Raw genomic sequence first — 12,573 nt, 5'->3', positions numbered from 1 at the left:
ATAAAACCATATCTTGATTTAGAGTCCAACCTTGATATAAAATCATCGTAAGTAGTAATTACCATGAATAGGAATTAGGAACAAGTAACTAAATAGAGTGGCCAACAGCCCAACGGCCTGACTAGCAAGTAGAGAGAGAGAGAGAGAGAGAGAGAGAGAGAGAGAGAGAGAGAGAGGAGAAAGAACCATTTGACATTCCATCTCCTGCCCGAGGAGGGACAATGTTCAAAAAACAGTGCATCATCCCTTCCTTGAATAGAAATCATCCCCCAATGCAACATGCACATCCCCATTCAACCCTCATCTCCACCACCTGCTTTGAACACGATAAGAAATAGAATTCCTATGTACATCTCACCACTTTCTGCATGATGGTGGATCTTCAAGATCAAATAACAGAGTACCAGTTGTGGAGGGCACTAAATGCATGACTGCTCAAAGCATTTCTGAACGATGATGTGTTCTTATAATTACTGCATTCTGTCAGCCAATCTGATTCGAAGAGGCATGGGAGCTTGCTGGCAATTGATAAATAGTGGAGCTCCAGTATCAACGGCCTTATTAGACTCGTTATTCGGACCAATCCCACTAGTCATTTGTTGTAAAAACTCAACAAGAAAGAGAAATATATCCATTCTGGTTAAATCCCTGTTTGCCTGTAAGAGACCGGCTATCAGTTTCCTGATTGAGTAGAGAACTTTTCAAAGAAGAGCACAATATGGTATCTTTTGAATTAAATTAGGTCCTTTTCTGTCTTATTTTATTTTTATTTGTCAATTAAGTTTTACCTCAACAACAAATCGTGCCCATATTTTGTCCTCCTGAACTTCCATTAATCCCTTCAAGATAGTCAAGCCAAATCCCTGAATTATATCTGCTATCTCAAGAAAGAAACCTTGTTCTTCACAGAGCATCTGTAACAAATAAAACAAGGAATGAGGGAACTAAATTGATTAGAGATTGGACATTCACACCATGAGATAACTTGTTGGTAGTAAAGCCTCTGCAATAATGTATGACATTTTTGTTTTACCTCTACAAGCATCTGGTCAGGGGGATTGAGGTCCTCAACTGTAATTGGGAAGACCATAGTTTGACCCCCAACTTCAAATGCCCAAGTAGCACCACCATCACTGCCACATGAGTTGTCTCTCAGAACTACACCATTTTCCTCTCCAATCATCTGCACCAACACAAAACTTGAATATAAAATATCACTGAGATGCAATGATTAATAAAACACCTGAGACCCTTATCTAAAGTTTTTAATATAACGTTCAAGAGAATCGAACAAACAAATTTGTTACCTTGGGATCATTGACTTGTTTAAGCTTATTTGCATACTTAGTCACACTTTGCAAGAAAAGCATGTGTTTGATGGTACGATCCAACAAAGCATCAATGCTACACTGTTACATTAGATCAGTATAACAAAATTAATCATTCATGCAACAGTCAGCATACAAACTTCAAGATCTGAAAACAAGTACCTTTGCACCATTTGGGACAATTTCTCTGAGTTCTTTCACTCGATCCTGGATCTGCTGACGGTCTTTTGGCCTTGGTCGAGTACTTTCCCCAGGCTGATCTCTTTTCCTGATGACTTTTGCTGGTTCTCCAGGTCTCTTATGCTGGCTGACAACACTCTCAGTGTGAATATTGTAACTGTCATCAACCCAGGAAACTGCCTGAGATTTTGAGATAACCTCTTCCTGAGTTCTATGCATTGCTATCTTCTCCAGGGTAGATCCAGGCACCATCGCATCCAAACACCTACCCAAGTAAGAAAGACCTGCCAACTGAACTTGATTACCATACTGTGAGGTACTCCCTGTTCTTGTTACTGTAGATGTGGACAACTGATCTTCCAAAGCAGTCCTGACAACAGAGTTAGAATCACAAGCATCATTCAATATCTGTTTGAGTCCAAACTCTGACAACAAGCCTTTCTTACAATCATTAATGGAGCCAACATCCAACTCTGGAATGCATCCAGAGAAAAATGTGCTCAAGCTTGAGTTATTACTCCTTCCTAGTGGCACTAAAATATCATCCCAACATTCTTGCCCCTGGAAGTACCCAAAATCCAATCCTGAACTATCAAAAATTTTGCTGACAATGGGCACTTGCATTGGAACATTAGGAGAACCTTCTTTCCATTCACAAACTGCAGCAGGAGAATTTATAGTATCATTGATAGGATTGTTTACAGATGTATCCACGTGGTTTTCTGAGATGCTGTTGAAAACATCACTTTGAGTGAAACCAGATGATACTGAAACAAGCCCGGGAGATTGTGACAGATTTTCATTCAATTTTGCAGCCAATTCACCGTTGACCTGCTCAAATGGTGGGGAATCCCACTGGGGAGTACTATTTCCTGGATTGGGTTTAGAGAGAACTTTTGTAGCATTGGAAGGAAAAGAATCCCCTGGGAAAGAGGGAAAACTAGTTGATGTTTTTGAAAGTTCAACTTCACTTGCATGGGGTAAGTCTACCAGCTTCCCTGAGCCATATACAATAGGTCTGTTGACCTGAAGCAATCCTGTGTCGGGATCCCCTTGAAAATTTTGAAATGCATTTCTGCAAGGTACAAGGTTCTTTAGGTATACAGAAGGCATATTTGAAGAACCATGTATCCCCATTCCGGTGAGAAGTCGTTGCTCAATCAAAGTCTTAGTCAAACTCTCTCCATTCCAAGTGCTCATAGTGGTGTTTTTGGCAATAGAATTGCTAGTAGAATTGCAAGTAGACTGCAATAAAGCCTGAGCTTCAAGACCTGCCATCTGGAGTTCAACCTTGTGATGAAATGAGTTGCTAATAAAGGGAGTTGTGCTGCTACTGTGCAACTCCAAAGTAAAAGGGGAATATTGAGAGAAAATCAATGAAGATCAGCTTTACGTGTTAGCTCTTTTCAGCTATCATTATGCATGGATTTGATGTTGTCAGAAATGGAAAAGGAAATTCCAGGCAAAACTTACTGATGCAAATGATCCACTTTGATGACTAATTTCACTGTTCAAAGATGTCAATACATCTCCTGACAGGACAATTCCATTACGATTTTCAATCTGGCCAAACAAGTTTTGTGCATGATCCACAAATTCTGAACTCTCCTGAACCTACCAAAGCAAAATCATTACAGTAAACAATGAATCGTGGCAGTTCACATCAAATAGGGGAAGTTTGAAATAGATGAAGTGGCTGAACTGAATGACTTGTTGCTCTGTCTTTTAATGAACAAGTTGTTAAAGAGGTTGTGAGCTCCTTAATGGTTGAAGCTGAAGTTGGATTGACTGCTGTACCCTCAAGTATTTTGTCATTTAAATATTTTCTTTACCACACTGAATAGAGTAGAATGGTGGAACAGGATTCATGTAATCCTAGTTGGGACAGAACTTAGTCGAGTTGCAGGATTATTTTATCCACTAAAATAAAAATCAATAAATCATTTAGTTCAGCCACTTCAGTCATTATCACAGAGCCCCTTGGTTCCACCTATAACCACAAGAACAAAGAGAAGCCAAAGTTGATTTTTCTATCCACTTATCATAGCAAAAATCATCTGGCAAGTCTAACAAGTTTGTGACTAATCAATTATAGTACCTTAAATATTGTTCATTCTAAGATATTTGTGCAAACTATAAATCAAGCACAAGACATCTAGGCTCCAATGAATGAATAAATGACAGATTTATTTAAAAAAAAAAAAAAGAAGAAGAGGAAAAGACAGTTCATTCATGCTAGATAAGTAATGTGTCAATCACTAATTGTAGACCCTCCAAAAAGTAAGCTGATAATTCCATGGTTTGCAATGAAATTTGGATGTAATTTTCACAGTTGTAAAGGGATAAACAATATGCTCCCAAAATATTAAAGATCAACACTGAAACCTCAGCCCACAAGATAGGCATAGCTGTAGTCAGCAATTACTAATCAGTTATCATTAAACCACATTGCAATCTTTGCAATTGGAATTCACTTGAACAGGTTGGTCAAGGCAATAAATAATTTTAGAAATGCTATGGCTAGAAAACCATGAAAGTGTATCCTTTTCTATTATTAATTTCTCAATAATTCATCCCTTTTTATTACTAACCTTCTCCATGGATCCAAACTGCAAAACACCCTGTGGTGTTACTGCAATTACCACAATTGTCTGCAAAAAGGACCCAAATGGTCAGTGGGCATTCCTTAAAGACTTGAAATGAGAAAATGATGACAAATTCACTATGAAGTGATTATGGGGAATAAAATGATTTGAGTCATAATAAAACTTAATTACTTCAATATAAGAGCTAATATGTTTCTACCTGTGCATGAATACAAAAGAAACAGGGATATACCTTCACTCCAGAAGAAAATTGATGATGAAAGTCTGTATTGTCCTGTAGAAAAGTATCAAGGAGTTAACCTTGTAATTCATTCATAGGAAGGAACAGGGCTTGCAGTTCAACAAGTACCAACACCAAAAAGTTTATTTTCATCCAAAATAGATTTGGAGAAAATTATCTTTAGAGTATGTAATTTTGAAACTTGCAAGCAGCCTCACAATCCACATCAATGTGACTGCCAATATCTTTTATGGCAAGCTGTATAAAAAAGCTAACAAATATTTTCTCTGTTGTTGATACATGTACAATGAATGTTCCTTTAACTAGTAAAAGATAAAAAAAGAAGAACGACAAATATCTGTAGAACACATATAACTTTATAATACAATAATGAAAATACCCCAAAGTTTACATGGAAGAGATTACTAAATCAGTAATGACTAAGTCAAATTTGAAACTTAAAAATTATATAAACATAGATCACCAGAATACTGAAGAGAAAAATAGTGACGGTTGAGCACCATATTTAACATCTAGCAATACCTGGAATGCATTTTGGTTGTCAACAGATTCTGGGGGACAATATTCTCTATAGTAGGTGTCTGAGAACAACCATCTGTTCTTCCCAGTAAAAGCAGCTTCTCCAATGATTCTAAAAGGGAAAAGAAAAACAAGATTAGCTTTGTCAGCACCCTGCCTCGTGCTCATGACTTGCCTAAGGCTTTCAAAATTATCATCTTTATAGGAAAGGAAAATTGGTTTAGTTGGCAGGTTGGTGTCAGAGAATTTTGATCCTGTAAATGAAGACATCCCGAAATACAAATTTAAAGCCTAATTAACTGAATATATATATATATATATATATATATATATATATATATATATGTATGTATGTATATATGTGATAACAAAAATACCCTTGTCCCAGCATGTGTACTTGTTGAAGCATCCTGTCAACTACCACCCCAATATATTCTTCGAAGTAGACATCTTCTGCAGTCAACAACCTAGCAAGGTAACATCAACTAGGCTCAGTAAACAAGAGATCCGCATATACCTAAGGCAGTGTTTGGTTTGATAGAAAATAAGAGAGAAACAGAAATTTAAGAGAATGTTCACAAGGAATTTTGTGAAATTCCAACTCAAATCCATTTCTGTTTCTCTCTTATTTCTATCAAACGTTATTGTGTAATAAACTGAAATTATCAGCTATTTCTGGAACTCCATCGGTAAAAGGAGGCCATTGCATTCTCAACAAGGCGAAAGATGGAAAAAAAAATCAGACAGGACTAGATAACAGACAATTATTCCCCTAAAAACTTGAAGTTTGACGACGTTGAGTTTTTATAACGGAAATCCTATATAGCACTTAACTGCTCTTCTCAACCCTTCTTGCCTGAAAAGGCAGTTTCATACTATGGCAAACCAAGTTAAGAAAAAACGGGAAAGAAATAAAATACAGAAGAAAACAAAAAAAAAAAAAGCATAAAATAAGCAGTTCATGGTAATAATCAGAAGAAAACGAAAAAAAATGAAAAGCACAAAATAAGAAACCAGAGATCCCAAGTGCCAAAATAAAACAATTAATCAGAATAGCATTTATCACATGAATCCCAGAGAGGGAGGAAATAATATTAAGAGACAAAACATAAATGTGACTAGGATTACATGGAATTTGGGTGATTGATGCGCCAGAAGACCCCATAAGACCATCTATTGCTGCAACAGAGAGCTTTAAGCTCCTCTTTAAGCAAGGAACTCATCTTTTGTCTGCTTCAAGAACCACACAAATCAGATGGATGGATAAATAGAGTTCACGTAACAATTCTGTGGATTTCAACAACCATCAGCAGACAGTTAAAAATCTGCTTCTTTTTCTCCAGAATAAGAAATGCAGGAAACAAACCTGTGGATTTCAACAACAGTGGTTCTTCACATTGTAGGGTATATGAACGAGCTGTTTTCCAATTTACATTTCAACCATGGAGGAAGAATTAGAGAGCCGATTGGAGTAAAAGAAAACGGCTTTCGTGTTCAGAACTGGAACATAAAAGTTCGCTGCTGGGACTCTTCACTCCTGAAAGTGGTTCAGGGCATTATTACTATGCACCGAAGTCAAAACCTTTTTTTTTTCTGTCTTTTTTCATGGAGCTCGGTTTACGGAGCTGAAAACGCAGGAGCTTTTGCGACACGAGAAGAAGAAGAAGATATTCTTTACCTCCTTTTGTATTCGCAGAGCTTCTAAAACGAGTAAACAGCAATGAAGAGCAGTGAAACAGAGATTCTGGAGTTGAAGAACGCAAGAAGTGGTATTTTCTTCCTTTTGAAATAGTACTTGCAAATTGCAACTGTCCAACAAAGTGGTGGTTTTGAGCTCTCACTATTCACTTCAGCTATTCATCAGGCAGAGAGAGAGAGAGAAGGGGCGTTTAAATAGTACTCAATTTGTTCTACTAAATAATATTTGCGCATAATCTATATATAAGAATAAGATCCATCCATCTGTGATCTGTTGCTCTGCAATGTGAACCTGCAACTCCATCACAATCAGGTAATATCGTTTTCAGTTTTGACACTTCTGCTGCAAACTTGTGCGGGCGCGTGTGTTCTGTTCTGTTGCTTGCTGGGCGATCGAGGACGAGGAGCATGGGATACCTGCAAAAAAGAAATAAAAGTGGCACTGAGTTTGATTGAGGAGCCTTGTACTCCACTACTTCTCCAACTGTTCTGAAAAAAAAAAGAGTGTTTAGTTTGTCGTCACTAGACTTGCGTCTATGAATTTGGGATTTAGGCAGAGCAAGCAAAAACATGCAGAGATGGAGCTAACAGGAATCTCATAGCTTTCCGCAGCAAAAGCTGCAAGTGCCATTTAGGTCTGTCATCTTAAAATTCACATATTATATATAGATAGATAGTTCAATCGATGACAAACATTATATTCCCGAAATGACACAATCCCTTCTCCCAACAACCATTTCTTAATTTCTTATAGTTATTGTATAGGTTGTTCTTCCCAAATCGGGTGGCTTCTTCAGATAAGACGTTACTACTCACTGTATAATTTGTTTGATAGAGAAGAGATACTAATGGAGAGAGGATAAACGGGGTTTGGGAGTCAATGAATGAATTGAATTAAAGGAGGAGGACACACTCTACAAAATAATAGAATATATAAATGGAATGCCGATGGAGGCCATGCATGCACATGCAGTGATGGTGCTGTAAGGATCAAACATGAAACATATATGGCATATATGATTGATTATTTGTGGGAATCCGGAAACAGGGACTCGATTAGCTAATCAGCTTCATTCCCTTTCTCGGTTTCTAAGCTTACTCAATTTCTGAATTAATGATAATTTCGGTAAATTGCAAAATGGTACAGGTAGTTTTTTTTTGTTACACTATTGATCTATTTCCACCTTAACACATCAAAGATGATCAAGGTTTTAAAAATCCGACCGGACACGGAAAGGTGATCAAGGTTTCAAAAACCAGACTGGACACGGAGCCTTTCTGGGACAGATTTCCACGTTGAACAGTCAGATTGTCTGGTTCAAATAGATGGTTCATTCTGACTTAAAAAATAAAATAAAAACAGGCAAAAACTGTTGTCCGGGCCGATGGGTTAATAGTCTGACCATTTCAGCAGGCTGCTGATTAAATCAATGGTTTTTGGCTAAAAGGCAGTTTTAAGGTCAAACGGAATCAATTGCCTAACCAATCTGACCTGATTTTTAAAACTATAGAAGTGACAAAGTAAGTACAACCTGATCTTTTCAGTAAGTTATTTATCCATGTTTTTTTTATTTCCTAAATAAATAAGGTAATGACCATTTTAACCTTAAAATCCATTATTAAAAGGGGTATTTTTGTTCTATTCAAGTGTTAACAACTTTCCCCCTAAGTGGGAAAGTTATTTACCTAAGTAAGTGATACCTAGGAAAATAAACTTTCTCTGATCCTCACATAAATATGAAAAATGAACATGAGATTCTTGGTCGATGGAAACCAAATTCCCATTGACCTATTTTCCCCCCTTTCAAAATCCGAAAAAAGAACATCCCCTAAGTAGAGACTCTACACATAAAAGAATTATGAATAATGAAAAAAAAGTCAAAAGTTTAAGTACTAAAGTGTCACATTTGAAAGCTCATGCCCGTAAGTGAAACTACTCCCAAAATATAGGGTAATTATTTGCAATTTATCCTCCTAATTATTAAGGGTGTATTGATTTTTAAATCTCGTAAGTTAACTGATAGAAGAGTAATTTGCTATACTTGAAGGGTTTCATGAGTGACGAGAAAGAGCATTAAGGATGAATTGGTTGCAGTGCAAATCCCAAATAAATACAAATTTTGCATCTACTTGTTAATAGTTAACCATAATTGTATTCGTATCTGATATAAAATTTATACTTTTTGCTTTATTTGCATTCATTCACCGTATATGTTTTGTATCTCAAAAACTGATGCAAATTTTGAACCATTTTTCTCACCTCAATTATCACTCATATAAATTTGGAACTACATCTTACTTCCCAACTCACTCTCAAATAAACAATCCTCCTACCTCCCTTCTTTTGAATATCAGGTGAATCACACCATTTTAATTTATATTTTATTTATTGCAAATAAATAAGTCAAGGTGTAAAAAAGGGGAAAAAAAACCCAGGATTTAAACTCAAACTATATGCACGTAATCTAAAAATTAATCAAAAATTGACAGAGAAAATCGATCATGGTCGGCTCTGGAGCCCTCCCATTCTTGAATGGCACTCTCAAGGGTCCACACGACAGTATTGCTTTATGACATGTGTACTAAAGAAGTCTCCCCAAAAATTCTCTTAGGATCCCGACCAGCTGCATGTGGCCCTGAGTTATTTTTTTCCCATGTCATTGTCGTCGTGTCACATGCCATGATTATGGTGCAATCTTATTAAGGAGTTCACATCTGTTACCAACACAAGAGATCACATCTGCGCCTCACATATACATTTTAATGTGCATTGAATATTTTTTCAAAGTTGTCATTAGGAGATATTTCCAATACATGGTTGAGATATGTTGTGAGGTATTTGAGGAGCAAGAATGTAAATTCTAAAGGGAGGTGTTCTTAATGTGTGACTGCAATGGCCTCTTGGGATAGTGTTGGAAGTGTTCTGTTGATAGTACATCCCTATCCCTTATTAAGCTTACAACAAAATCATTGGAGTTTAGATCTCTTCCCAACCAAGAAAAAAAATTCTAACTCCTTCCAACATGATCCAAATCTACACATCTCATACATGGTGAATCACACTCTTATGTTGACATGTACAAACACAAATCATGTTAGAATGAGTGTTGGAAGGGTGTTTGGAACTATCTTGTTGGCGACAAATCCAAATTCTGTTAAAATATGTTTGAATGTGTCTTTTTTTTTATGTTGGAAGTTCCCAACTCAAATCCATGAGCCTTTTATCCCGTTCATGTAGGTGTTTGGTATGTGGCCACTTTTTTAAGAAACACCATCACATCAATGCTATGTAGGTATTTTGATTTTACCCAACCAAAATTTTGTTGAGTTAGATTAGGTTGGGTTTGGTTGGATAAAAATAAAAATGATTGAAAAAATGTATAAATATGTCGTTCACAAATTTAACATATATGCCAGTGAGGACTGAGAGGACCCATGTGACTTAGGTGGTCTCAACCCAAGCCTGGCTTGGCTCAGCCAAACTTGGAGCTGGGCTTCGGTCAAAAAAATCAAGTCTAACCTACACTCAAATTGGGTTTGGGTTGATGCTTTAGGTAGTTGGAGTTTGAGTCCGACCAAATCTAGGCCCGTCCAACATTTTATGACATACATATCTACATACTATTCTACTTGTAAATTGGGTTATAAAGCTCAACATGCTCAAGCCCAGGTCTAGCTTGATGTTAGATTAAGCTCAGGTTGAGTTTGGGTTGGTAATTCAGGCTTAACCTTGAGTCAGGTCAAGCTTGAGCTACCCAAGACCTTAACCCAAATTTAGATTAAGTCCAAATTTTTAGGCCCAAACCTAGTTCATAGTCCAAAAACTTAAACTCAAACCTTGAAAATTAAAAATTCAGTTTAGGTTCATTCACGCTGGTCCAAATTGCAGCCCTACCATTAAACACAAGAAAACCCAACCTCAGACTCATTTATTACTACTTCTACCCATGCCATTTTTTGAGCTCTATTTCGTTCCATCTTCCAAGTACATACTTCCGCTTTTTCATGGTGGATGTTCAAGTCACCTCATTTAACATTCAAAAATTTTCAAAAAAAGCGAGGCATAGTTGAGTCATCCACTGTGAAAAAGTGGAAGTACATGCCACAAGGACAGATCAAAATTTTTTTCTCATTTTTTGCCAATCTTGAGAGTTCCTCTAACCCTTTTGTATCAAATAACAAGATCAAACATTATAACTATTCCCATGTCTGGATGCAAACAATGCTAGTACCAAATTAGGCCTTCTCAAAGTGATATTGGATTATATGTACAATTTTTATTGTTTTTTCAAGTCATATAGACAAAAGTTTAAAAATGGTGGTATCATTACAAACCAAAGTATATCTATATTATATATAAAAGTGGGAATGCAATGTGAAACTTTTTTGGATTTAATTATTCTCTACTTTTTTGTTTGTGAAAGGATATAAAAGTCATTTTATTATAGTTTTAATATCAACTTTTATGATTACTAAAATGCCCATAATTGTATATTTAGGCCATCTTTAATGGTAAGGGTTGAAAATGTAACTTCAATTATTACTTTCCACCTCATTTAGTTCCCTCTCATTAAGTCTTATACTTAAATCAATAACTTCTATTTTCTTCCATTAAATTCTATATTTAGTTATTTTTTACTAATAAGTGCTACTAATTAGATCTATGCCAATATTTTTAACAACATAAACCCATATATTTCAAGCTAACTCAAAAACAAAACCATTATTTGTCCAGGTGGTGGCTAAGAAACTCAACCATCCAAATCAAATTGATCAACCTATGAAGTCATAGTTAGGTAATAAAATTTTTAAAATAGGAACAAAATGTAAAAAAAATAGACACACTTATGATATTTTTATTAATCAAATTAAAAGAATAAGTGTAATAAACAAAAATTATTTTGATTGATAATGAAAATGAAATACATAATTTAGAACTGACCAAAAATAAAACTGTTTTACTATTTTGCAAAAATTAATAGTTCAACTTTTGGGTCAAATGTGCTAACATTTAATGTCATAAATAAATAATAATAATTAATAAAATATAAAAAAAAAACAAAATGAAAAAAAAACATAAATTTTACAAAAAGAAAAACATTCAGGCACATGTATAATATCATATAATTATCATATTAAACAAAAAGTAAGTGTGATATATCAGAATTATTTCTACACAGAAATACAAAAAAAAAAGAAAAAAAAAAATGAACACATTTATAATTTTATATTTACACTACTATTAAAAATATGAATAAAATTGTGGAATTTTCTTTTAACTAAAATACTCATTTTTGGATTTAGTCCCTATTTAATTATAACCTTTAAATTGTAAATTGAACTACTATTGTTCACATCATTCCCCTCTATTTAAATCTTACATTTTTTTTGGATAAATAGACAAAAAAAAAAAGATACACCAGAAAAGACAAAACATTACAAAAAGAAGAATCTAGCGAAGCAAGTAGGCCTATCAATGATACTTGAAACTTTACAACTCGATCTAATTATCACATATTTGGATGAAGTGTTTATGTAATTAGATTTCAATTTTACAATTTGCATCCGATTAATAATAATAAAAAAAACAAAATAAAAATACATATTTATAAAAATTTATGGATACATTATTAATATCATTATCATCATCTAGAATTGCCACGTGCATGCTTACTAGTTTTTATGAATACCCCAATAAAAAAAAAGGAGGTGATAAAACTATTAAATTTATCTTCTCCTCTTAATTTATATTTCCCATGGTTCCAAACACTTAAATTTATCTTCTCCATCTCTCTTATAGAATGAATGCAACAACATGAGGAATGAAGTGAAAGTGAGAGCTTGGGATTGAGAAAGGAAATCTCAAATCTCAGGCTGTCAGGGCTGATTAACATGCCAAAATGAAGTCACGAATGCATGGGACCCTAATTGATTTATGGCTCAAAGATTTTTTTTCACTGCTTTAAATCTATTTGGAATGAGCTAAGAAAGTGAAGTGAGA

The 12,573-nt window shown here is 35.1% G+C and overlaps 1 protein-coding gene across 5 annotated transcripts; it reads right to left on the bottom strand.

Annotated features, from left to right (window-relative positions):
* Nucleotides 1-13: 13 nt before the first annotated feature.
* LOC148881045 (transcription factor LHW-like) lies at nucleotides 14-7,793 on the bottom strand. Of its 5 annotated transcripts, none has more exons than XM_088963274.1 (14): nucleotides 7,389-7,522; nucleotides 6,553-6,989; nucleotides 6,241-6,411; nucleotides 6,003-6,104; nucleotides 5,252-5,341; nucleotides 4,878-4,986; nucleotides 4,347-4,388; nucleotides 4,100-4,159; nucleotides 2,982-3,122; nucleotides 1,491-2,786; nucleotides 1,308-1,409; nucleotides 1,034-1,183; nucleotides 789-914; nucleotides 14-656 (listed from the first exon to the last, which is right to left on the bottom strand). In XM_088963274.1, the coding sequence occupies exons 4-14, from the start codon at nucleotides 6,095-6,097 to the stop codon at nucleotides 471-473; spliced, it is 2,397 nt and encodes a 798-aa protein (XP_088819400.1). In that variant the 5' UTR covers nucleotides 6,098-6,104; nucleotides 6,241-6,411; nucleotides 6,553-6,989; nucleotides 7,389-7,522; the 3' UTR covers nucleotides 14-470. The 5 variants fall into 5 exon arrangements, with proteins under 5 accessions (XP_088819400.1, XP_088819401.1, XP_088819399.1 ...); XM_088963275.1 differs by lacking the exon at nucleotides 7,389-7,522 and adding an exon at nucleotides 7,105-7,240; XM_088963273.1 differs by having other exon boundaries at nucleotides 6,553-7,793.
* Between the last annotated feature and the right edge of the window lie 4,780 nt (nucleotides 7,794-12,573).

This window comes from Nelumbo lutea, chromosome 1 (assembly GCF_056320005.1).
Source record: "Nelumbo lutea isolate HS-2025 chromosome 1, American lotus-T2T, whole genome shotgun sequence".
Taxonomy (NCBI): domain Eukaryota; kingdom Viridiplantae; phylum Streptophyta; class Magnoliopsida; order Proteales; family Nelumbonaceae; genus Nelumbo; species Nelumbo lutea.
The sequence above is the reverse complement of the archived record's forward strand: the minus strand, read 5'-3'. Positions and strand labels throughout refer to the sequence as shown.

What these genes read in the sequence shown, in the direction of transcription:
- LOC148881045 (XM_088963273.1), bottom strand. Translation starts at nt 6,097, where the DNA reads ATGAGTTCCTTGCTTAAAGAGGAGCTTAAAGCTCTCTGTTGCAGCAAT. An exon ending in ACAACCAAAATGCATTCCAG is followed by an intron (nt 4,389 to 4,877) that starts GTATTGCTAGAT and finishes ACTTTTCTACAG; the next exon opens with GACAATACAGACTTTCATCA. An exon ending in AGTTTGGATCCATGGAGAAG is followed by an intron (nt 3,123 to 4,099) that starts GTTAGTAATAAA and finishes TTGCTTTGGTAG; the next exon opens with GTTCAGGAGAGTTCAGAATT.